General features: G+C 48.6%; 1 protein-coding gene and 1 long non-coding RNA gene across 2 annotated transcripts; one reads left to right on the top strand and one right to left on the bottom strand.

Annotated features, from left to right (window-relative positions):
• The first annotated feature begins 768 nt into the window (after window positions 1-768).
• On the top strand, window positions 769-4,554 carry SLC35D3 (solute carrier family 35 member D3). The gene is made up of 2 exons (XM_083830714.1): window positions 769-1,254; window positions 1,681-4,554. The coding sequence occupies exons 1-2, from the start codon at window positions 819-821 to the stop codon at window positions 2,508-2,510; spliced, it is 1,266 nt and encodes a 421-aa protein (XP_083686840.1). The 5' UTR covers window positions 769-818; the 3' UTR covers window positions 2,511-4,554.
• Window positions 4,555-4,653: 99 nt separating this feature from the next.
• LOC310897280 lies at window positions 4,654-14,586 on the bottom strand. The gene is made up of 2 exons (XR_014582181.1): window positions 14,386-14,586; window positions 4,654-9,182 (listed from the first exon to the last, which is right to left on the bottom strand). It is a non-coding gene; the product is annotated as an uncharacterized lncRNA (long non-coding RNA).
• Between the last annotated feature and the right edge of the window lie 11,944 nt (window positions 14,587-26,530).

Here is a 26,530-nt window from a genome sequence, read left to right on the forward strand (position 1 = left end):
CCCTTGGCGAGTCTCCCGAAGCCGAGCTCTGAGCAGCAAGTTTGCTGTTTCCCGTGCTGGCTCCGTCTCGTACGGTGCCCGTCGAGAGACGGGGGGGCTCGCCCTGTTCCGACTGTGCAACCTGGCCAGCCCCGCGCTGAGCAGCGCCAGGCAGGGGAACAGCCCTGGGGAACAGCCTCAAAAAAACGGTCTCAAAAGCCGCCTCGAGATCCCCTGAGGCGACCCCGGCGGCGGCGCTCAGCCCCCCGCGAGAGGCTGCTTCTGCTCCTCCTCACACCCACGGAGCGGCCGCAGCCTGCCGGCCGTGCGGGAGCAGCGATGGGTGCGCCCTGCTGCTGCGGGCATCGCTTCCCGGCGCGGGGGGACGCGGGGCGGGGAGGGGACACGGGGGGGGGACCCGGGGGGGACACGGGGAGGGGACACGGGGAGGGGACACGGGGGGGGGACCCGGGGGGGACACGGGGAGGGGACACGGGGAGGGGACCCGGGGGGGACCCGGGGAGGGGACACGGGGGGGACACGGGGAGGGGACACGGGGAGGGGACCCGGGGGGGACCCGGGGAGGGGACACGGGGGGGACACGGGGAGGGGACACGGGGAGGGGACCCGGGGGGGACACGGGGAGGGGACACGCGGGGAGGTGACGGGGGACGCGGGGCGGCGGCTGCGCGCCGGGGAGGGGACGGCGGCGGCGGGGGCGTTGCGGGGGGGTCTCGGCCGCCCCCGGGGAGCGCGCCCGGCCCCCGCCCGCCCCCCGCCCGCCCCCCGCCCGGCCGTGCCGGGGCGGCAGAGCCGCGGGCCCCGGCGCCGGGACGACGATGGGCCGGTGGCGGGGCCGGGCGCGGGGCGTCGCGGTGGCGGTGGCGCACGGGCTGTGCTCGGGCTCGCTGAACATCCTGCTCAAGTTCCTGCTGGCCCGCTACCACTTCGCCTTCCTGACGCTGCTGCAGTGCCTCAGCAGCGCGGCGGCGGCGCTGGGGCTGGAGGCGCTGCGGCGGCGGGGGCTGGCGGCGCTGCCCCCCTTCGGGCCCCGCCTGGCGCGCCCCTTCGCCGCCGTGGCCGCCCTGGCCACGCTGCAGTCCACGCTCACGCTGTGGTCGCTGCGCGGGCTCAGCCTGCCCATGTACGTCGTGTTCAAGCGCTGCCTGCCCCTCGTCACCCTCCTCACCGGCGCCCTGGTGCTCCGCGACGGCATGCCCTCGCCCGGCGTGCTGGTCGCCGTGCTCATCACCACCTGCGGCGCCGCGCTGGCCGGTGAGTGCCCGCCGCTACCGGGGCTGCGCGGGGGGCACCGGGGCGCTGCGAGGTCCCGGGGGAGGCCGGGGGGCCCCCGGGGGCACAGGAGGGAGGGAGGGCCGCGGGCCGGGGGCCGGCACCCAGCGCGCTGGTGCCCGGGGCTGGCGCCCCCGCGAGCCGCGCGTCGCCCCCGGGAGAAGGCGGGTTGGTTTGGGCGGGGGGGGGCTCAGGAAACCGCTCAGGAGGCTCGCAGACCCCCCAGAAATAAAAGAAAATCTGTCGGGAGGTGAGCGTGTCCAGCCTCGGGACCTGCATGACGAATCCCGGGAGCTGGGGAGCGTGCGCTGCCGCCTGTTTCCTAAATATCCTCCCCGAGCAAATCGGGGCTCTCTTTCCATACCTCCGTGCAAAAACCGTGCTCCTTCCTCCCTGTGACTCCGCCAGGAGCTGGTGACCTGACCGGGGATGCCATGGGCTACGTGACGGGCGTGCTGGCCGTGCTGATACACGCCGCCTACCTGGTGCTCATTCAGAAGACCAGCGTAGACAGTGAATACGGACCCCTGACGGCCCAGTACGCCATCGCTGTCTCAGCCACCCCCTTTCTCATTATCTGTTCCTTTGCCAGCATGGACTCCATCAACGTCTGGTCGTTCCCGGGGTGGAAGGACCCCGCCATGGTTTGCATCTTCATTGCTTGTGTCCTGATTAGCTGTGCCATGAACTTTACCACCCTTCACTGCACTTACATCAACTCGGCCGTGACCACCAGCTTCGTCGGGGTGGTGAAGAGCATAGCAACCATCACGGTGGGCATGGTGGCCTTCAACGACGTGGAGCCCACCAAGCTGTTTATAGCCGGTGTCGTGGTCAACACCCTGGGGTCTGTCATCTACTGCGTGGCCAAGTACATTGAGACCAGGCGGCAGAGCACCTACGAGGACCTGGAGAAGGAAGCTAGAGCGGAAGAGGGAGCGAGGCAGGATGGGGACCAGGCACTGTTTGCCATGGAGGCGATTTCCCAGGAGAAGGGGGCCGAGGAGGCGGCAGTGGAAGGGTCAGCCAAAGGGGACAGCCAGAGCGGAGGGGAGGAGAAGGGCGGCGCTGAGGAACCCACCGAGGCACCGGCGGTCCAGGGAAAAGCCGCTGGCGCACCAGAAGGGAACAGGAGCTCGCTGAAGGATGCCTATCTCGGAGTATGGAGGTTGGTGAGGGGTGCTAATTATATAAAGAAGGATTATTTGATAGAAAATGAAGAGCTACAGAGCCCTTGAAAAGCAGGTTGGAAAACCCCACAAAACGTGTTGCTTGAGGACAGACGGCTGGTTCTCTGTACAGGGTACAGGGGGAGAGGCAGAGCATACATTTCCACATCAGTGCTGACGAATCAATCCAAACCGTTTAGGATAATTTTACCTCATTGTCAAAAAGCAAAAGGTCAGAGTTTGCTCATGCTTTCGGCTTGCATTGAACTGCTTCCAATACATCCGTTCAGACCCACCACAGCTAAAGGTACCGAATCCTCTGCTGTGGATACAGAGAGAGTTGGGTGATGGCAAGTCGCAGGGCACTTGCCCAGGAGCTGTGGCTGTGAGGGATGCCGGTGCCACCGGGTTAGATGGCAGTGCCAGGAACACGGCGGTGGCCTGTAGCTTGAGGCTCTGTGATGCGCTTCTGTATCTGTGTCCATCCAATTATAGGTACGCTACGTAAATGTGTTCCTGCAATATATAAGCTCCCGTTAACTGTATTCTGTGTGCTCCTCTGTGTCGATATGATTGCAACAGAGCTAGAGATCGTGCCACTTTAATTACATTGGCGTTCAGTCACCCTCTTAACTGAAGAACCGAAATTCTCCCCGATGCTGTGGCCAGGCTGGGCCTCGGACCTGCTTCACCTCGAGTGGTTTGTGTCTTCAGGAGAAACACTTCTTTCTTGTGGTCGTGTGCAGGAGAGCAGAGCCAGACCCGAACTTGTGAGAAGCTTTGTTCAGCAGCAGCAGGGCATTCTCCTATGAGCTTTAACTACATGTAGCACTGGGAATAGCTTGACCCGAATAAAATAATTCGGAAACGTTGGAAAGATTCAGCTTGGGAGGGCTATTAACAAACAAATAGGGAGAAAGCGTGTGCCTTGGGCTATCCCCTCCTTATACGTAGAATCGGGAGGATCCAGACTTGGAGCTGGGAGCAGGCTATGGCAGGGCTGGGGAGACCACCCCTGGGGGCGTGTAGGGGCACCCACACCGGGGTCGGGGCGGTTTTGCTGTGCCCCGGCCGCAGCTGGGATGTAGCATGGTGGGGCTGCCCGGTCCCCTGGAGGAGAGCAGACAGGCGGGGAGCAGCAGGGTGCCCGGCAGGCTGGGACTGCTCGGGGTGCCCAGCACCAGGGTGACCGCCTCGGGAGGGGGGAAGCTGCAGCCCTTTGCCCACATTGTCCCCTTGGGCCGCGAGGGGCAGAGCTGTCTCTCGATCTTGGGTGCTCCTGGGGGAAGCTGGAACATGATGGCCAGGGGGTCCTGTAAGCAATATGCTCGTATTTTGCACCAGGCACGTGCAACTGGGGAGGTGGGGGAAGAAAACTTGTGAGTATTTCTCAGCCTGGGGATGCCCCTTTGGGAGGCAGGAGGCCTGGAGCCAAGCCCTTGCTCAGGACCAGGCAGAGAAGAGGTTTGACCCTGAGTCTTCCTCTTCCCAGCAGCGCCCCAGCCGTCGGGCCGTCCTGACCACAGACTGGAACAAATCGTTAGCATTTCCTGAAGAAAACGAACCAAGCTGTTATCGTTGTTATGGTTGCTGTTGTTACTGTTGTTATTAATATTATTATTATTTATTAAGCCACCGAACCGTAAATCCGTTATTCCCACAGCCCTAATTAAGCAGTGCCTAGCCCGATGCCTTCTTCAGCCAAACAGGCAGCGTTAGCCTCGCGCTGCAATCAGCACTGAAATTGGAAACGAGCAATTTCCCCAGCAGGGCAGCTTTGCAAGATCGATCTCTAGGGAAGCAGTAGTTTCTTGCCAATGTGAATACCGACAGAAAATGTTGGGAGCGGCAGCGTTTTTTGTAAAGGAGTACAGAAGTTGGGTGACCTGGTATCACCCACGAGTTTGGTTATAAATGGTTGTAAAGGCATCGAGACTAAAAGCCTGTAGCTGCTGAGCCGTGGGGATGGGGCACGGAGGTCTGTGCATCACATTACGTGTACCTTGTGCTTAAGAGTGGAGAGATGCTGGCTGTGCTGAAACATGTTTACTTTCTGTTCAAGCCCCAAAAGGCATCTTTTTTTCAATAAAAACACTATTTATTGTTTATGAGATAATGGTTTTTTTTTATTATTTTTGTAAGTTTTTCAAATACATCCGAAAGGAGTTCGTGCCTGTAACTTGCAGTTGCCGTGTTATGAAACCCTTCACAGTATCGAACTGCGCTGCAATCCGCACGGCTGGCTGAAGAGAAACCCGCATTTCTGCTCTGCCCGCGCTGAGCTCGGTGCTTTCTGCCCACGAGGAATGCGGATCTCTGTGCCACCTGACTGCCAGGCCCGGTGCAGCGCACAGCGCGTTTGGCACACGATATACAAGGCTCTCCACCGGGATTCGTGTTGCAGGAGTTTCTCCTGGGGGAGTTTACTGTTTTGCCGCTTACTGTTGTGGAAGTATCAGTAGAAACTTGCCGAAATTCTGCCAGTTTTGACTGTCAAAAAAGCCGCTGTTACCACGTTGTACATTTGCATGTGTAGGAAAAAATGTGATCATCTTGTATTCTGTTTATACCTTTAAATTCCCTAAATTAAAATGGGAATTTGGCAAACGCAACTCACTTTTTTTGCAGTAAAAGAGACTGTCGCACAATAAAATAAAAACATTGCCTCGTGCTGAGGCATTTTAATAGCATCAGCGGAAGACTGCAGAATGAGATGTGGGAATAAATGCACTGCTTTCCAAAAGCCTTCTGGTTTTCTTATTGTCGCTACTCCAGGGTGCTCAATTTTGTTTCATTTCTAATTATTCTTGTGCCTTTATACCGTCCAAGCTTCCTCAGCATGTGACAGCACACTATAAATACTGTCGTTGACAGAGGGACTGAGGACACACAAAGGAGCACAAGAAATCTGAAGTGGCTGAGTCGTCTGTGGGGTTTTAAGTACCTGTTGTTCTCAGCAGTGATTTCCTTGGTACGTATTCAAGGTGATTTACTGTCACTGGTGCAACTGCTGTAACTTTAGAATAAAAATGATTGAACGAGAGGATGCTTGTTATTCCTAGTTACATGATAAAGTCACTGCATTACTGAAGGACTTTGCATTTAGTTTATTTTGCAATATTCAGTAGTTACACTACTAGTTGTGTCACCTGACAACCCAATGGGATGACTTAACAGTCATTTTTTTTGTAAATGAAACGTAGATAATGTGCCTGTGGCCGAAACTGAGCTGTGCCCTGCAGTGGGGCTGGAAATCATTACAGGATTCACCCTAGAGGCCCACATAAACGTGCCTGCAGGTTAGAGGAGGGAACAGCCCTTGTTCCAGGACAATGATTGAATCCGATGCACAACGACTGCTTTGAGAGTAAGCATTAATTTCGGTGTCGATATATCACCGAGTAACACCTGCTCTGGCACTGCTAAAGGCGCACGCACGCACATGCAGACAAACAGACATGCAGCAGGGAAAGGGAAGCCAGACTGGCTATCTTTTCTAAAACAAATTGGTTTTGGACAATTTGGCCAGAGTATCTGAAGGCAGTGACAGTTAAGAGTAATCAATAAATTTGCATGATAAAATAAATTTGCAATCAATAAATGTTACTGACAGACTGATCCCGAGTTTACCAGTACTGCTAGAAAGAAAGTGATCAGCAATCTGCAAATAAACAGGTGAAAGAAATGCTACAGTTTATTAAACGATGCTCACACTCCTCTGTGTGTCCAGGGCTCGCTTATCGCCAGTGCTTAACAGCCTCCCCTAATTTCATTATCTCTGTTTGCTGCAGGCAAAGGGTTCGGTGCACTGAAGGGTTCAGGTGCAAGCCCTTCTGCTCTGGTCTCTAAAATAACAAGGAGGACTTGACACGGAGGCTTCTGCCGTATCATCCCTTCTTTTCTTTCTATTTTTCCTGGAAAGGAGTTGGGGGGAGGTGTGGACCAGCAGGGTCTTGTAAGTCCAGCTTGCTTCTTGCTGTGGCTGCCCCCAGCTCCTGGCGCAGCTCAGCCGTGGCTGCCGACCAGAGCCCCGTGGAGCTGGGCAGCGTGCGGGGCGTGCGCAGGAGAGAGGCCCCCACGTCACACCAAAATCTCCCCACGGTGGACACTGGTGTGGATAGCTATTCTGCATGTAAAACCAGGAGGAGATCACTTCTCAGTAAGAGCATTTTGAGCAGTAGAGCTATAAACCTGAAAAGGGGTTGCTGTTGTTATTGCTGGTTAGCCAGGCTCGGTTTTATTGCAGGTGGAGCTGAGGAAAGCCCGTCGTGCATTAATGCTAGACGTTGTGCCTGAATGAATTGGGGAGGGAAGGTGCCTGAGATCACAGCCTGGGCAGAGAGCATGAAAACACTGCCAGGGGAGGTTCAAGGGATTGGGGCAGATGGGGAGAATGTTACAAAACCACAACTACTTAGGTAGAAAAGCAGAATGTTTCTGTACATACCCCCCTCCAACACGCGTGTCCATGGGGACTTGGAAGCCAGCGCCTCCACCAAATTTCAGCTTGTCACTCTTCTTACAAGGAAAGAAACCGTGACAGCGTCAGAAACTCAGAGCCAAATATTGTGGAGAATTTGCACTGAATGTACATGAATGTGGGGCCCTGCACGAGTAACACACATGGAGGAGAGGTGGCCCAAATAACCTATGGGGGGTGTGTGTGTGTATCTCGTCTTTGTGGTCCTGTGATTTTCCCTCATGGATAGACATAAATTCTGCACTGGGCATGTTAATTTTGTTGATAAACTTGTCCTTTATCGAATCAAATCAGTGCCAGTTCCGTTCTCAAAATTATACCAGTTTTTGATTAGGTGGTATTGACTTTGTTCCTGACAAACTTTTAACAGAAGTCAGGATTTCTCTGGGAAAGAGCTACAGCTGCTAAGATCATAGACTGCTATAACTTGACAAGGAGGTGAATGGAGAGAGAAAGATGAGCTGTAGCTGGTCATGATGGTAAGCCAGTCGGCTTTGCAGGCTGCTGGAAGTACTGTGTATCATCAATAAATAAAAACAGCTACAGGCTGCTGTGCACAGTGTCATTAACTCCTTGCATCTCGAATTGGCTGAATTCTCTTGCGTGAATTTTCAGTCCTCAGAGTACCTCTGCAAACCTTTATGGTCCGGCCAATTCCAAAGCACATATGCTTGGTTCAAAGGTAAAATATGGTTGTTATTATTGTTTCATTAATAACAGCTAAGCATGACCAGAATGGTCTGTAATATCTGATCATGTCCTAGGGTGCCTCCTGGGTGCTGAACTCTTCTGAATCGCTTGAAGTTGCTTGTAGTCACTTGATCAAACTGGGGCTGATCATGCTGTATCCAGCTCTGTCATCCAACACAAACCGTGCTGCTTATTTCTCCACTCGGAGGGCCTACCTAACCGTGATAAAGTATACTTGTATACTTGCAAAGGTCTTTAATCGAATCATCTGCCGTAAGTACTCAATGCTATAATTCAAGAGGGATACTCAGCAATAGCTAGCTACCAGAGTAGTCTCGATTTCATGTGTCTGTATCACACGGAATTGTTCCTTATCATTTTTTCCTGTAAGATGTAGAAGATAAGAATGACAGCCAGAATTTGCTTTTTCACAGAAGATTTTGCAGGAGAAGTTCTGGCTAATGGTTACCCAAGCTTTAGACTTTCCCCAGTTTTATCTACTTCAATGCCATTCCTCAAAACCATTGCAAATTCTGGTCTTGAGTGAGCTTTGGTGTAAATTTGGCACCGTTCTTTTTTCTGTTCTCTTTCTGCAAAGAGATACCTTTGCCTGTACCCCTGCGGCTGGTCAGGCAGGGCACAACGTGGTCCTGTGTGAGGCGCGCACCCTGTGACTCCTCTTCAGGGAGAGCAAAGCCGCAGCCAGCAGACAAAAACCGTCAGACCCCACTCTCCCAGACAATGACGAGGACATGCTGTTCTGTGATTGAGCTTAATTACTGATTTATACCCGTCATGAACAAGCACAGAGAGTAAGGCCTTCAGAGCTAAGGACGCTTTGCTGCACTCCCAGATTTGAAGCATGGGGTGAAACGGGAAATTATTTGCCTGTGGGGCTCCCACTGGTGTGTTCCATAAATCTGGGCTTTGCAACACGCCGGCAAGTAAATCAGCCAGCTCTGAAGCCTCGGGCTGCTGTGCAAGGGCAGATTTCCTAGGTGGCAACACGGAGCACTGCCTGCAACACCCTCCCGGTCGGTCATGGCAGGTGCCCTCTTCCAGTAGTCCTTTCCTTTGTACTGAAACCTTTAAGAGGATGTTTATGTTGTGCCTTGGCCTGGCCTTCATTCAGGTGGACACAAACCTCGGTGAAAGCATTTTGCTGCGTCAGGGGCTTGTGTTTCACCTCTCTGACCGTCTTTCCAGCAAAACAATGCCAATGAAGCACACCCACCCCAAGTCTCTGCACTCCCACTGCTGTGGTTGTAGGGCCGATGGTAAACGCGCCTCCTGCCAGTGCAGAGACTTTCATGGCACTGGGGAAGGGCCATCACCTCGTCCCAAAAGAGCCTCTTCTCGGGAAGACCTGGCACACCGCAGCTCCCAGCTCAGGGTAACCCAGGTCCCACACGAGGAGCTCAGCACAGGTGGACGGTGGCATCGTGGTGAGGGAAGGGAACGGTGCAAACGCTGCATGTGCTGTCCAGGCAGCCCATAACTGGAGCAGAAGTAGTTCCTTTACCTTTTTTATTTTATTTTATTTTAGTTCGGTCACAGCTTCCTCTGTATTTCTGAAAGGAAAAATGCAAATCCACTATTTCTTAATTTATTTATTTTTTTAAAGTAGAGAAGAATTACTGAAGAAGCAAGTTCCTGCCGGCAATACAGCACCGGCTGAGCTTGCAGAATAATTCAGTGTACGGAATGGATTAGATTGGCAGCTGCTTTATTTTCATTGCCTCTGAAGTAGCTGAGAAAACGAAGCTGTAAAGGTAAGGACTGTAATAAAGAACGAGCTCTGTAAAGCGGCTTTGCTATAGTGAGCCTTAAAACCCATTTGAGAATGCCAGAGATGTAGCATTATTCTTGAGCTGACTTGACACACAAATCTGGCGTCTTTACAGTTGAGCCTTCGAATGAAAAATGCTATAAATTCAATCTTCAGCAAGATGAGGGGTGAGCAGCTGATTCCCAGGGCACAGGCGGCACCGATACGCTTCTGCTATCAGTGAGCGCGCCGTGCTGTGACGGGATATCTAATTCGGGTAAGCGCGTTTCCAGCACTAGGGCGCATGAAGTCTGACTGTGGGTGGCTGCCAGTAGAGACACACAAGATCAATTTTGGAGAAAAACTGCTCTCGTTTTGACTAAAATGCTAAGCTTGAGTAATAACTTAGGACTATTGTAAGCTATCAAGAAAGGAGGAAAGCCGAAAACTAGTCACACAGTCACATTTCCAAAGATGCACAGTGCCGTTGCTCTGCATTTGTCAGTCAAAATAATGAATTAATGTTTGAGCACTAGTGACACGGAAGTTTATCATTTGGATTACTTTAAATCCAGCAGAGCTATCTGATCCACACATAGGGGTGGGGAGCCCATGAGCTGCTTCCTGAGGAGCTACCTGCGTCGGAGCTGTTGCCACCAAAGCACTTTCAGTGGGCTACAGCTGGCTGGAGCATCCCCCATCCAAGGCAAGATGAGACCCGGGAGGATGGAAATAAATATATCTGCTGCCTCTTTCTACCCATGCCTTTGTGTACCCAGCTGAAATTTTGAACTTCACAGCCATTTCAAGTCGCTGGTCCTGGCTGCTGCTCTCCTTCCTTCAGGGGAACGCTCTCACCATGCCCAGCCCATGTATGTGCCGCCCCAGGTGCTGGAGGCAGCAATATGGAAAGGATTTGGGCTAGCAGCCCCAGTAAATAACAGCGACACATTTTGCATGACAATGCCTGAAATGACATTCTCATTAAGCATTGCCAGAAAAAAAAAAAAAGTTGATTTTTTGGACCACAGATTTCAGGCTAATTTAGTCATCTTTGTTTCTGCTAGCTTGCTTTCTTGAGAACTTGTGAGGATTTGGGTGGACTACTCGATTCTCTTTTGGCCTGTCTGTTAATACGATGTGAGATAAAGATTAGACGAGCCACTCAAGGCAGTGTGGTTGTTACAGCAGTCGTGACAGGAGCTGCTGTGTTCCCAGAGTGGTGTGTGTGTTTCAATAAAACACATTAGACTTGGAATATAGCCAGGTCTTTTATTGCTGGGCTCTCCTCAACTGCAAACAGAATCGCTCTCCCTCCGACATTGTGCTGTCACTTTCTTTTGCAAAAGGGGGTATGAATATTTGGCATCATATTTGGATTTTTCATCCATTGATTTGTACCATGAATTAATTCTGTATATTTTGTGAGATCGATGTGTTTCAGGAAAATTAAAGAGCCTGTTCTGCTATGCTACATTGTCATGGTCCCATAATGTCAATGAAATTGATTGGGAATACGTTGGTTCAGGACAAATAGGTCCCACGCAAGCTGTAAGCATCGCTCCCGCCTAGGAAGTGATGCGCACAAAGCTGCAGAGTTCCCTGCTGTGGCAGCAGAGAGGAGTGTAAAACATCTCCTCTGAGGGAAGTGTGACTCGGTGTAGCTGTCACAAGCGTTACTGAGATGTTGCTCAAGAATTTTTCTTGTTACAATTTCAGGAGTTGTGGGGCAGTTTCCTGTGGGAATCTTTGTCTGCTTGCATTAGGGATATTGAAGGGAGACCTTTCTGCTGACTGTTGTTTCTCAAAGTGCTACACAGTTTGCTCTTATTTTGCCATCACCGAAGGTTTTCGCCGTGCTCCCTGTGTCCAGCCACAGACCCTGTTCTGGGAGACACCTGCCCCGTGTGCTAGGGCGCAGCCAGACAAGTTGTGGATCCGCCACTTGGCACAATGCAGGGGGGAGGAACGACTGGTGCAGGAAATGGGGAAAGGATGAACTCGGGGGGACTAAAAACTTCCTCCATCAGTAGCAGATCCGCTTGAAGAGATGTATGCTGTGTGTTCTTGGTCCAGGAGTGCGTCACCTGGATGAGCAACTGCTGCGTGTGTGTGTGCAGAAGGGAAGTGGCGGCATGGCTCTAGACTGAGGGGTGCTCCTGGGCTCTGCAGTGAACCACGGCTGCCTGAAACCTGTAACTGCATCTCTAAAGCAATCCCGAGTGTGACAGCAAAATGTTTCCATTGATTTTTATATTTAACATTTTAATTTGAAGACGAATGCCTAATCTGGTTTGGAATGACTGGATTCAATGACAATTCGATTCCCAAGGCTGGCCGATCCGTTAAAGCACCACAAGCTAAACACATGCAGGGCTGAACTTTCCAAAGGCACAAAACGGGCAGTGGTACAAAGACATGTGGTTGCTGACGGCAAAACCTGATCTTAATTGCTCTTCCCCCTGTGGAGCTCTCCACCCCTACGTGAAGGTGACCAGCCCCTCCTGGGGGCCAGGAGGCAGGTGTATATGCTGAGTGGGTGAGATGCAGGCGTTCCTGAGCTGTGTGTGGCTGACAGGGCTACAAAAAGCAGGATGGAGGTAGTCATGCGTTACACCTAGGGCCTGTTCTCCGGATCTAAACCCCACACCCTCTGGCTGCACTCATTCTCGCAGAGCTTGCCAGTTGTGTCCTGTGCCTTGGAGAGAGCTGAAACGGTCACAGCCACCACAGCTATCTTCTAACCGCTGCAGCAAGACCAGGGCCAGCAAGTGCTGCCTTGGTGCGGGGAGGAGGAAGGACTGCAGGTTGGTTCAGCAGCTGAGTCGGTCCTGGTTCCCATGGGGACTCCTCTCGTTCTGGTCCCTGTCCTGGAGCCACGGATCTCAGCTGGTTCAGCTCCTCCCCGCCCAAGTTAGATACGCTCCGACATCTACAGGTGTGTGGAAGGAGAGCGTCTGCTTCTCTAAGGGTATTTGGCCAAGGATGTTTTTCAAGGGATAATAAGAAAGGAGGAAGCCATAAACAAGAACATGCAGGGGCACACACCTGGCTGACAAATGATAGGGGAGGCAGTGACGGGAACCAAACCTGCTCAGTCACACGCATTGAGGGCACAGGAGAGTGTGGGAATGTTTATTTCAGTGAGATAATCTGATCAGGAACCCTGTCAAATAGGAAACTAAGGGGAAAAGGGGAAAACCAGACACAAAATAGGCAGAAATGCAGACTTGACAAAACAAAGAGGCAATGCCAAGAAACAAGCTTCATGGTCACACTGCTTGATGGGCTAGCAAGAAGGCACAGGTGCCGCTTCCAGGAAGATCAACCTGGACTTTGCAATGGATGAGATTGTAAACTGGGGAGCTGGGCTGGGAGGGGTGCAGGGATGGACAGAGCTGCACGGGACGTGTGGGAAAAGGGGAGCCAGGAGGGACAAATAGGTGGGGGACAGAGAGGGGTACAAAAGGGGCCAGGCACATGCTGAACAGTGACAGTCATTGTGCTTGTCTGGCTGAGCCCTGAGCCTGGTCACTGCAGTCTGTGCTGTCTTCTTGTATCTTCTCATTAAACCTTCTCTTAACCATCTCTCTGCCTCATCTCACTCTCTATCCCATCTCTGTGTGTGCTGCAAGGGCACGTGCGTGTGCTGTGAGTGTGGGTGCCTGTGCGGTGAGCATGTCAGGAAAAATTCAGGCGCGTGAACTGATAATAGTTAGCATTTGCGTCCCAGAAATATCTGGAGGATACAGACGAAATCAAGTTCCCATTGTGCTAGGCTCTGCTTATACAAGAGATGGTCTCTGCCCAAAACATTGCAATAAAAGCAAACTGTTGAGTGATCCTCTGCAGTTGTATATGCTACTGGAAGATAAAACTGCATCAAGCGCATAATAAAATTACTCAGTTCACAAACCTGTCAGGGCAGATAGATAGCATTGTCTCATCTAATAGGGGTTTGCATCATGTGGGTAACCTCTTATTAGTAAAATACCTTATGCAATATTCCTTAACAATTCATAATGGCTTGTATGTGAAGAGAGGAAGACGAACTAGTGAAGAGAGCTCACAGCTGTAAAGGTGAGATAAAGAAAGTGCAGGGAGTTCTGCTACAGAGCAGCTGCCCAGACGCTCTTTTCCTCTACACAGAAGTGCTCTGAGCCCAGGGTACATTGTCTGAGTGAAAGGCTCAGCCGAGCTGTTGCGTGGGATTGCACTGCCTGGCGTTCTCTAGCACAGAGCTGAGCGTATATATTGCAGACATATAATATATAAATAAATAAATATAAATATAAATGTAAATATATATAAATATATATTGCAAACGTTCCCGCTAACTCTGACAACATTTTTCACCCTTTGTTAGAAGAAAAAAACACAAAGAAATTCTGCCTCTGCCTATAACATTATCTTGCTCCAGTAAGAGGAGACAGTTGTTTTTATATTTTATATAAAATATATATATATACAATTTATATATATTTTATATATTTTTAGCACTGTTTCTTGCTTCAGAGTTGCCTGTTGAGTTGCTGAACACATAGACCTAGGCACATAGGAGCACCACTTACTTTAGAAGATAAATGGAGTGAAAGTGGTAAACATTTCCTACATGCTTCTTTTCTGTTTAATGGGAGTTTCACAGATGACTCCAATGGGACCAAAGAGACCAATAATGAGGGGCCATTTGAAAAAATCTTGCCATTTGAAAAAATCTTGCTGAATTTCATACTGATGAAATTTCATAAAAGATGTTTACTGTGCTTCACTAATAAGTATCAGTCTATGCTATACCTTTGTACTATAAATCTGTTGTATTTTGGAGGCTTTCTACAGACTAGGTTTTGAACATGATCTTTCTGTGGTAACATAACAAAGAAAAAGCAGCTACAGCATGCAGAGGACGCAGGTTAGCACTCATTAGCTATGCAAAAATTACAAAATTACACACTTCGAGCTGTGGACAACCTACTGTGGCCAGCAAGCGAACAATGAAACTTAAATACCTTATCAACAGACATCTTCAGAAGAACTGCTCTGTTTAGCATTTCCTGATAGCAGGTCCTGGTTAGCAGCATGGGTCTCTGCTCCCACTCGTTGGCACCCACCCCTGCCCTGAGCTACTTGCAAGCTTGCATTCCTCCTCACGGGTAGAGGACTCCACCAGGCAGCAGGGAACCTCAAAACTGGGCACTGCCGTTCCCAAAGCCTTCTGCTGGGCTTTGAAGTTCTGGTGCCTCCTCTGCAAAATGGGTTGTGACACTCCTGGGTTGGCCTGCTTTGAGGATTAGTGTGCGAGTTACTTTCAATAGCTCTTCATTGTTCCTCAGAAGATTATCTCAAGTATAGATTGCCTCAAGTGCGGAGACATCTGAGGTAGCTCTGTGTGCCAGCATGGGATTACTTGGGTTAATTTGCATGGGTGCAGCACCATATGAGGAGAGCTGCACTGATCCACAGCTGCCTAAACTCACACACATGCCTGCCCTTGAAAGCCCTGGTGAGGCAGCTTTCTGTGCCTCCCTGACATTTCATTTTCCCTTTTTCTTTAAAGTAGGCTTTCAACTGTTCCTAACAGACACTGCATTACAGGGCCTGTAGAAGTACGTACAGTGTACCTGCTGTCCTTGTCACAGACTGCACCCAAGGACCCAGCTGCTTCTACAGTGGGGAACAACGTTGCCTTCAGAGGCAAGTGAAAATGGATTTGAGTGGCATATTTGCAGATGGAGAGTGACAGGGCAGTGACTGTCAGAAAGTTGTGGAAGAAAGGGGAAAAACAAGTCTCGCTTCCCCATAGACTCCCTAGAATGACAGAATCATAAAATATCCTGAGTTAGAAGGGGCCCACAAGGATCATCAAGTCCAACTCCTGGCTCCACACAGGGCCACCCTTGAAATCAGACCATGTGTCTGAGAGTGTTGTACAAACACTTCAAACTCCAGCAGGCTCAGTGCTGTGACACCTGCCCTGGGCCTGTCCCAGTGCCCGACCACCCTCTGGGCGCAGAACCTTTCCCTAACACCCAGCCTGACCCTCCCCTGTCCCAGCCCCATGCCGTTCCCTCGGGTCCTGTCGCTGTCCCCAGAGAGCAGAGCTCAGCGCCTGCCCCTCCGCTCCCCTCGTGAGGGAGCTGCAGGCCGCCATGAGGCCTCCCCTCAGCCTGCTCTGCTCGGGGCTGAACAAACAGTGGTATTCAGTCCAGGGCTGCCCATGAGAGAGAAAAAATACCTCATCAGAGTCAGGCATCAGGCTTCAGGCTCCAATTTCCCTGTCCTTAGAGGGTCTGGGGATTTGAAGTTAAGAACTGGCGTCCTCTTCTGAGGGCTTGCATTTCATGAGAGGAATTGATGGTTCCCCAGTGCCAGGGAAACCAGAAGCATTGCTCTGTCACAGCTGAGTACAGCAAATTATTTCAATTTTATTGTGCTGTCACTGCTGTGCTGCTGAGCAAGAGCAGCCTCCCTGCTCCCCCATCCCTTCCCAAAGTCACAAGCATGGCAAAGGCTTAAAATACGTTGAACAGTAAGTAGCTCCTCCACTTAATCTGATATTTGCCATAACACGTGGCATTGCACTGCAGTGCTGTGCTCCAGCCTCAGATTCTTCTACAGCATTTCCAGCTCTTCCAGCCTCCGATCCTTCCTGAAGGGTCCTGCATGTTTATGGGAAGCCACAGAGCACTTGTGATTTCTAGAACAATGTGTCTCTGCAAAAGAGTAAGCTCCAACAAATCAAAAAAAGTTCTGCACTCTAAAAATAAGATGAAATTTAAAAAGGGCTATAAAAAGCTAAGTCATTGACTGGATCCGGATGATGTACATGAAAGAGAACAATATTCAATTTGTCTAAAACTGTAAGTTCTTCTCAAAAGGCACTAAAGGAAAGCATTCAGAGGCATAATGTAAATTAGAAAACCACCAACACAGTTCATACTTGAATGAAACTAATTCACACAGGATGCAGCAAATATGGCATAACTACAGCACCACTACTATTTTTTTTTTTTTTGTATCGCCAAAGCCCTTCTTTCCTTTGAAGATGAATAATTGTAAGGAATACAATACTTTTGTCTCCTACGTACTATTCTTCTCCCCGGTCACTCGACGCTACACAATGTATCAGCTACAAGTGATTAAAGCTGGCCTCCTTCCCTTTGGTTGTTTTTCAGAGACTCAGTGTCTCTGGTGGGCTGAAGCTGTGTAGCGGAAGAGTGTGCACATGGACATAAAAGCATGCTATTTATCTTCAAAGCAAAAAGCAATTGAGCAGTCTTGACAGATGTCTGGGTTTCTCTGAAAAAGAATTGCTTTTATTTAAACAAATTTAAAAAAAAATAGAAAGTAAATTCAAAGCAAAGTATCAATTCCTGGTATTATTATCTTTGCAAGATTGCTACCAATTTCACATTTTTGGTCCACATTCATACTTTCTAAAAATTTGTGAATCTAGAGCCATTAATTAATGGAATTTCACTGATATATATGTACCCTATCATCTTAAGACCTAGAAGCAAAGTTTGGCTTTGTCTGCGTTATTACTTCATCTGACTGAAATTTTAGTTATTCTAAGAGTAGTTTTTGTTTCTGCAGAAGGGTGATTGTGATTGGTCTCTCAAGGACTTTGTTGACTCTCTGTTCCCTGAATAAACATAACATTATAGCTGCCAACAATATCTAGGGTCTCTTCTGTCCAGTCTCTAATAGAATCCCCTGCACTGATTTATGAAGCTGTCAAAAATGGGCAGGTTTGGGCCCTTTGTTGCTATCAAAAGGCTGTTCCAGAGCTTTAACTCTCCCGTAATAAGAAACTTTTTTCCTCATTTCTAGTCTATTTTTTTTCTCTCTGTGATTACGTGCTCGGTTTCCAAATTGTGGATAGCAATTTGCAGTTTAGCATATCCACCCCCCTGAGCCATTCTGGCTATGTCCTCCTTCCTACTTGTCATGTTCTATATTATCTTCACTAGTAACAACTGAAGAAAAGATTTGCCACTGTCCTTGAATTATCCCTGAGTTTCTGTCTGGTTGTTCAAATCCTCCTATTCTCTTGAGCCTTTATAGTATAGGATTTTCTTATGTGGTTATGACAAATCCTGCTTTCCCCTGAGACAACTTTTCCTGTGGAACTTCTCTGTCTTCTACAGTCCCTATTCCTGTCTTTAAAGAAAAAATATTTTGTTGAAAATGTCATTACTTCAACAGCTGGAGGTAGGGGGTGAGTGAAACTGGGGTATTTAAATCGTGAAAAAGATAGATAGGTTCAGATTTGGCAGTGTCTGAGTATTGGCATGAGATATACTTCAACAATGTCAGAGCCTGACTGGGATCCAGAAATCAATTTGGCTTTGGCCTATATCTCCCTATGGGCTTTATCCATTTGCCTATTTTGAGAATGTCTTATATATACTGACAAGTCTGGTCTCCCCTCAAATTGTGTGCTTATTGCCATGTTCTCCATCCAGAGAACATTCAGAGCATTTGTTATTCTTTCCATTATATGTAGCATTTACACTTATGGATAAAATAGGCAAGCATGCTTGTGTTCTTCATGAGAGATGGAAAGTTTTCCTCTTTGAATTGTAATACAGCCTCAAAAGTTCCTGTGTTCAAATTGCTATGGATCTTGAACCGACATTGGGCAGAGGAAGGAAATTTCTGTGAACACTTCCAGGGTGAATGATCCAACCATTCAAATATACAGGTGATAGCATTACCACCTACAGATCCTGCCTGCTTAAGAATGCTTCTTGCTTTGAATGTCTATTTTCAGATGGAAATTCAGTGCTCAGGATACAAAGTATAGGAGCTTCCTTTCTTTACACCTAGCACAAGGTGCTGATATCCCAGAAAGACATGAGATTTCAGCTGGTGCTTTCCTGTTTGGTGACTTAAAATGGCTCTCTGCTGTGAGCATTGGTCACTCCAGCACCCCTGGAAACACCTAACTCTCCCCATCCTCTAAATAGCAACTTTCAACATGAAATCAGTGGGTTCCTGCTGATATTTATTGGATTTTGCTTTGTTCTCACTTTTTCTTAGGAAATTTAGAAATACAAACATCAGAAATAATGAGAAAATACTGAGAATATGGCATTTGAAATTATTAAAAATCTGAAGCTATATATCTACTATCTAGGGAGAGGAAGCCAGTGATTAACCTCAAAATGAAGAGGAGACTGGTGGTGAGGTTCTAGACAGATGGATAAAAAGTGCTTCAATATATGTCCCCTTCTGGTAACTGATCTCCCAGACCTGTTGTACTGGGTTTATATGGAAAGGTTTTGGTAGCGGAGGGCTCTGCAGAGGTGGCCTCTATGAGAAGAGGCCAATGGGGTGAGGTTCAACAAGGCTGGGTCCTACACTTTGGCCACAATAACCCCATGCAACGCGACAGGCTTGGGGCAGAGTGGCTCAAAAGCTGTGCAGAGGAAAAGGATCTGGGGATGCTGATTGATGCTTGCCTGAACATGAGCCAACTGTGTGCCCGGCCAACAAGGCCAATGGCACCCTGGCTTGCATCAGGAATAGTGTAGCCAGCAGGACCAGGGAGGTGATCGTCCCCCTGTACTCAGCTCTGGTGAGGCCACACCTCAAGTACTGTTTTCAGCTTTGGGCCCCTCCCTACAAGAAGGACATCGAGGCCCTGGAGCATGTCCAGAGAAGGGCTACGAAGCTGGTGAAGGGCCTGGAACACAAGTCCTGTGAGGAGCAGCTGAGGGAACTGGGGTTGTTTAGTCTGGAGAAGAGGTGACTCAGGGGAGACCTTATTGCTCTCTACAACTGCCTGAAAGGAAGGTTTAGGGAGTTGGAGGTTGACCTCTTCCTGTAGATAACTAGCGATAGGACAAGACTGAATGGTTTCAAGATGTGCCAGGGGAGGTTTAGGTTGGAAATTAGGAGACATTTCTTCTCAGAAAGAGTAGTCAGGCATTGGAATGGGTTGGTCAGGGAGGTGGTGGAGTCACCGTCACTGCAGGTGTTTAAGGAAAGGCTGGACCTGGTGCTTAGGGACAAGGCTTAGTGGGTGATACTGGTGGTAGGGTGATGGGTGAACCAGATGATTTTGGAGGTCTTTTCCAACCTTAATGATTCTATGATGAGTCCAGAAGATGCCCTGTGTCAGACCAGAGCCAGCTCCAGCAGGCTCCAAAAGGGACCCGACCCCCATGCTGGCCATAGAGGAGTCAGTGAGTGATGCTGGTTGTGCCTCTCTGAGAGAACAGTTAAGAAAAGGAAGAACTTTGTACAAGAGCAGCTGGGAGAGAGGAGTGAGAAAATGTTGAGAGAAACAAGCCTGCACACACCAAGGCCAGGGTAAAAGGAGGGCAGGAGGCACTCCAGGCAGGCAGCAGCAGTTCCCCTGCGGCCTGTGGAGAGGCCCCTGGTAGAGCAGGCTGTCCCCCTGCAGCCCATGGGTCCCACACGGAGCAGATCTCCACGCTGCAGCCCGTGGAGGAGCCCCCGGTGGAGCAGGTGGATGTGGCCTGGAGGAGGCTGCAGGCCATGGGGGACCAATGCTGGAGCAATTCTTGAAGAGCTGCTGCCTGTGGGCAGCCTCCGCAGGCTCAGTTCGGGAAGGACGGCATCCCGTGGGAGGGATCCCGCGTGGAGCAGGGGCAGAGAGTGGCCGTGAAGGAGCAGCGGAGATGAAGTGTTAGGGACTGACCACAGCCCCCATTGCCCTGCACCACTTGTGAGGAGGAGGTAGAAGAAGGTGGATGGGAGGAAGGCATTTTTAATTTGCTTTTAGTTCTCACTGCTCTAGTGTGTTATTAGTAGGCAATAAATTACATTAATCTCTCTTGGGCTGAGTCTGTTTTGCCCGTGATCGTAATTGGTGAGAGATCTCCCTGTCCTTATCTCAACCCATGAGTCCTATTTCCATATTTTCTTCCCCTATTCTTTTGAGGATGAGGAGTGAGAGAGTGGCTTGGTGATGCCCATTGGTGTAAAACCACCACACCTGTGCCCATGTACCTCATGGGCTTCTCTACATGTTCTTCAGCCATCATCGTGGTGGCTATTGTGTATGACTTAGGTCAGAGATGGTGGCTGGTAAAGGAGCTACATTTAATCTATTTCCCTGTCCAAAACCCTGCTGACATGAGGACATTTGTCACAGACAAATATGTACCTTACAAAGTCTCTCTGAAAAAAATAACCACTAGAAAAGACTGTTTCAAACCTAGGCATACTCATGCAATTAAAGCAGCTGCCCAGGTGAGACTGTACTGTATTTCACTTGGGACATGGAGAAGAGGAGACCTGAGCAACGTGTGTGTATATTTCTGCATGGCGGTGTAAAGGGATACTCCTAATTTCAGGCAGTCTTTGAAGGCTGAGCCCGGCAGCGGCCTGGCGGTCACCGCCAGATGGCGGCAGGCGCCGGCCGGGCCCCGCGGGCCGGGGCTGGGCGTGAGGCCGGGCGGCGGCTGCGGGCCCCTCGTGGCGTTGCTCCGGGCCGGGAGGTGGATGGAGCTGCTGCCTGGGGACCGCCCGATCCTGCCCCTGGGTTGTCCAGGCTTCCTTGGCATCTCCTGCCTCCTCCTCGCTGCCTCTCGGGTTTTGATGAATAGAAGCGGAGGAGTAGCCAGCGATGGGCATTAACTGCGGTCTTATCTGCTGTGAGCCCTTCGGGCTAGGGCCAGATAAGAGCAGTTGTGCAGAGGACCAAGCATGTGGTGGCTGAAGAAGATAAAATGTGTGCCACGGGCTGGGCCTGCGTGGGCTGGCGAGTGCCCTGAGCAAGGACCATGGCCGCTTGCGGCTGCCCTGTCCAAGAGGGCAAGGGCTGTGCCGGGTACCGACATTGCGGGCTTTCAGGGATAAAGGGAAGGGTGTCTGAGGAAACTGGTATTGCTGGGTGGAATGGGCTTTCTTAAAAAAAAATCTGTCTTAGTAAAGTAAGGGAATAAAGAAATTTGCCAGCTTCAGTTTTAAGTAAAAGAATGTCTTATGGCAAAGAGTTATCAACAGCAAACATTTCAAAAAGTTGCTGGAGGAAGTGGTTGCCTCTACCTGGGCATCCTAAGTAAACTAAATATAAACAAATAATTCCAGGTAAACGCCAGAGTATCACTGTAACTTCTCAACATTTCATCAAGGATAACATTTTATAAATAGATACCAAATATATAAAGCAAGCTGAAAATATATTGAAACCTTTGCAAGCTTCTTTAAAAAAAAAAAAAATTACAAAGGCAACTCCTGCTCATTTCCACTCCACCTGCAGGAGCTCTGCGGGCACAGCATGGCAGGAGCCACCCAGCAGGGATTTCCAAGCCTCGCAACTGAGGTGTGGAGGGGACAACAGCCTCTAGGAACCTAATGGGTTTCAGTGTGTAACTGGCAAAAACAAGGTACTGTCATGGAAAAAGCTCTTGCCCCACCTAACAGCTTGTTAACAGACTCACGTGCAGGGGTGTGGCCCTCAAGGGCAGTTTATTTGCTTGTGGGTTTAGCCTGGCAAATCCATCTGCTAGCTGCACTGCTTTAAAAACTCCTTTGAATGTGGGGGGGTAAGGTACTGACAAACCTGGCGGCAGCTTCTCAACTAGGGACCAAAAAGGAGAGGAAAAAAAAGGTTTCCGAACAATTTATGTGGGGCCCTGTGCTGGTGCATACCACGTCTGTGAAGCTGTTTGAGTCCAGGTGTATATTAGATGGAAATGTATGGTAGATTAGATGAATGTATTACTTTGAAGGTGGTGAGACACTGGCACAGGTTGCCCAGAGAAGCTGTGGATGCCCCATTCCTGGAGGTGTTTAAGACCAGGCTGGATGGGGCTTTGAGCAACCTGGTCTGGTGGGAGGTGTCCTTGCCCATGGCAGTAGGGTTGCAACTGCATGGTCTTTAAAGGTCTCTTCCAACCCAAACCATTCTGTGATTCTATGATTATTCATGATGAAGCTTTGCTTTCCTGAAAATGGCTAAGTATATCTGCCTGAAGATAGTAATTAGTGAATGAATTCCTTATTTTGCTTTGCTTGTGCATGCAGCCGTTGCTTTATCTATTGAAGGTAAAATAGTCTTTATCTCAACCCACAAGCTTTCTCACTTTTGTCCTTCTAGGTCTCTCCCCCATCTGGCTGGGAGGGAGTGAGCAAGCGGCTGGGTAGGGCTTGGCTGTCTACCAGGGTTAACCCACAACAAGGTCTCACAAACACAAAATTTCTACACAGATTACACAGATTTTAAAAAAAGGAAAAGAAAAAAAATACATATAAACAAACATGTTCAGGAAAATTACACAGTGTGTTTTGGCTGCTCTGCTTTCTGCTTGTGAAATACTGAAGCAGAGAAGTTGAGAAACAAATATTTTCTTCAAATCTTCAGTTCTCCCAGTATCCAAGTTCTTAATAACTGCCTTTGTTCTGCATGTGGGAGCGGGACCAGAGGCCCCTGGCTCGGTACTGCAGCTGATCAGCAGATGCTCTTACACTTTCCCTCACTCCCACCTGCCAGAAGATGCCTCTCCTCTCTGAACATGAACCAGTATTTGGTCTCAAGTTTCTGCTGCTCCAATTGTTGATTAACAGTTGGATGAACTTGCCAGAGGTTTGCCTCAACTGTGCTGATTAGGTATTTCCTGTAGAGGAGAACTCCTGGCGATGCTGAACATCTCACAGACAACATGAACCAGCTATCTGACCCACCTTAAAACTATGTAGGTAGAGACAGTCATTTCAATGAGCAGAAATCAGACGAGACTATAGGCAGTCCTTGAAATGATATGCAAAATCTTGAGGTAGCCTTCATAAAGTGCTGCAGGGGTCTCAATTGGAAATGAATTCAAATGTATTGATGAAAGTGAGTCTGAGCAGTATGTGTGTTCATTTACATTTAGTTACAGAGCCAAGAATGCTTCAGGTTTATGCGGTAACCTCAGTTACATACCACACTTGTGCTCCTTCAGAGAGGCCTGTCAGGTTCAGCCTTCTAGCATTACTGTGTATTGTAATTTATTCTGGGAGACATCCGCTTGATTTACATTCACAGGTATTGAAGTAGCACGTGGCTTTCACCCCCTGCACATCTCCGCCTCGGTAGCTGTGTTCATTACACACCAGAAGGTTTACATTGAGTCTGCCACCACTGGAGAATCTAAGTTGAGAAAATTCTGCCATTTTTGTCATTTTTTTATTATTGAAAAGATGCAGTGGAGATGAGGTGTATCAGAACTGTACTCTGAAGCTCTTATAAACCGGACAAATAACACATAAATGGAGAAGCTGAGGGAAAAAAATGGGGTTAAAAAAAGTAATCAGAGAGTTCAGCGTAAGTCAGTGTGACTTTGACCAAATTTTCAGTCATTCTCTGTCCTTGAAACTGTGACTGGTGGGTGTCTGGGTCTCTACTTCCTCCTACATTGCCGGCAACAACTTTAAATCATCAGAAAGCTGCAGTGGGTTCAGTCCATCTAAAATCACTTTCTGTTCTGCTTGTGAAGAGGTTTTCATTCAACGAGCAACTTCCCTGGGTGGGCTGGCACTGCTCAGCAGCTGTTGCATGGGAAGACCCAAGCATCCTTGATTTCTTCAATGTACAAAGTACTTGGACATCATCCTCCCCCCTGAGAAAGTGAGAGTTGTGGAAAAGCGTGGATGCCTCCTTGTCTCAGGGCGGTCACTGACCAGCAGCCAGGATCTTAGGTGCTGTCTTGGCTTTCCCGCTTAGCAATGTGACACATTTCTGCCAAGCAGCTTTCGTGGTTTAGAGAATGAATCAAAATTTCCCCTGCAGCTCCTGGTGCTTGTTATAAGAAGCCACAATATGTCTTGGCAGCTGAAACACTCCCGTGTCTCCTGCAGGTCTGCTCCTGCTCCGCCCCTGGCAAAAGCTACCTGAGGCAGGAAACTGAGTCTCTGCATGTATTGTACTAGGCCGACCAAATCCGAGAGAGGTTTGGGGAGCTATATAAATAATAAACACAGAGTAATAGAGACAGAAATAGAAAACAGGAAGAAATAATTTGGTTTGCATGAAGTGCGAGTGAAGTCTGTTGCAAGTGTGTGGATTAAGTGATAAATCCCTTTTATTGGTTCTTAACTGCAAACAGCTTTCCATCCTAACTTAAGTTACTTTCCGTGTTGGTATTTCTGCCACGCTCACTGCTGTAAGATTTCTATTTTTAGTGGATAACATTCAAACTACCTAGTTCAGGGCTTAGTTTAATTGAATTTCAACTACGTACACCTCCTTTTGATATTTCTTTACTACTAGGAGCAGTGGAGAAGGCACTGGGCAATTGAGTAACAAGATTATCTTGGTGACACTGTTAGGATGAGGTCCTTCCCAGCTAACTCAGTGTAGAGTCTCATGTGCTGTCTTGCGGAAGAGACAAACACAAGTAGTAATCAAATAAGACTGGAACAAATTTGGCCATCTGCCCTGTGTCATGGTGACCAGAAGTTAGAAGATAAGCAAATTTACAAACCTCGTTTCAATGAGGTTGCTTGTTTTGGTCTTTATATGTATTTCCCAGGAGCTCTGATGGCCTCGCTATAGCAGATAGCTTTCTGATAAATGCTAACAAAGTTATGAGGAACAGATCTGCCTTCTTAATGATGAAAAACACAGTGGTAGAAAGCTAGGGAAAACAAGCTGCAACTGGTCCATCCACTTAATGGATTTTGATTATTGCCATTTACTGGAATATTTGGCTTTGGATCAATCAGGATCCTTGAAGATGAATACTTCATCTCTGTTGGGTACTTAGAATGCTAATTTTTAAGGGAGCCAGTAGTAACATGACCCAATCACTGCACAGACTTCAAATGATGAGATGATTGGTGAGATGATTTTACTTTTACACGATGAACTTAAAAACAGTCACAGGTATTAAGAAGATGCCTAGTTATAGGAGATTCTGCATTGCTGAATGCCCGCAGGAAATTATTCAGTGTTGGAAAGCGCTCCAGGGATTCAAAACAAAATCTTCAGTTCCCATTTCCTACCTTTATTGCATCCTCCATCAGGCATAGGACTGAGTTCCTTTTCATGGAGGAAGGTAGATTTTCTCTTCTGAATACTCCAGTCCCTGGCAGGAGTGTCCAGTGCTCAGTGCAGTCACTGAGGGTCTTAGGCTCTGACCCCACTGCTGTTCAGGCTCCCCAGCCCTGGTGGAAGCAGTGGATTTCTCTCGTTGTTCATATGGTGTTAAGAAGGAACCCGACCATTCAGCAATCACTTCTAAATTTCCTGCTTGCTCAGGATGCACACTGGGGTCCAAGAGTAGCACTGAAATGTCAAGATTTTGCTGAGATTTCCTTTGAGGTTAACTAGGAAAGGAAAGCTAATGTTAACCTTAACAGACTTAAGGAAACATAGCATGGCACAAGTAGCAGGGTAAAACATCTACTGTTGCAAAGACATACAAGAGAATGGAAAAAAATAGAGCAAATAGTATTCAGACCTAAGTCACACAGCCATTCTCCTCTAGAGGGAGGCTGGGGGTTGGCTGCTCTGTCTCGATTAATCTTGGGTCAGGTGTTACTCCTTAGCAACTTTTTATTAACAGGAACAGTACGATCTTGAAAACCAGCAGTGTTTTTTGTTTGTTTGTTTGTTTGAAGCGTATAACACATTTCAGAAAACAAAAGGTTTCGATTTCTCTTCAGAAGCAGGCTTAGATCAAACTTGTGTTGATTGTAGGAAGGTATATTAAAGACAATGGTGTAAGCGGGTTAGAACTGGTCCCACCTGAGAGACCTGCTTATGAGAAACCTATTGGTTGGCATAGTGGAAGTAAGAGTTTTTTTCTCTTTGCCGCACAAATCAATTTTGTTTACTAATTGGGTAAAAGGTAGTCTTGCAGCATCTTGACGTGTTAGACAGGAATGTGTTTATAGAGACCTGGGAATGTTTTGACGATGGCTGGGAGTTAGGTGGTTCTGACACCTGCGGTTTTGATAAACTGCAAGTATAACTGTCACAAAAGCTCATGAAATATTTATGGTAGTGACGAGGAGTTAAGGATGTTGCAAATAGAGGAAGGACACAAATGGAAGTAAACTACTATTGGTGTAAGGCACCCCAAATGTACTGTGGATGGGTACATCGGCAGATGAGCACAGTAGATGATTTGGAGTGCAAGAAGACGTGTTCAAAGATGCGTGGCTTTTTTAGATTCACACTCACATTTATGT

The sequence above is a fragment of the Anser anser genome (assembly GCF_964211835.1).
Source record: "Anser anser genome assembly, chromosome: 3".
Lineage (NCBI taxonomy): Eukaryota > Metazoa > Chordata > Aves > Anseriformes > Anatidae > Anser > Anser anser.

Bases quoted from the DNA above. Each gene is read 5' to 3' on its own strand.
- SLC35D3 (XM_083830714.1), top strand. From the start codon at position 819: ATGGGCCGGTGGCGGGGCCGGGCGCGGGGCGTCGCGGTGGCGGTGGCG. The intron at 1,255-1,680 runs GTGAGTGCCCGC...TGACTCCGCCAG, and splicing joins CTGCGGCGCCGCGCTGGCCG to GAGCTGGTGACCTGACCGGG.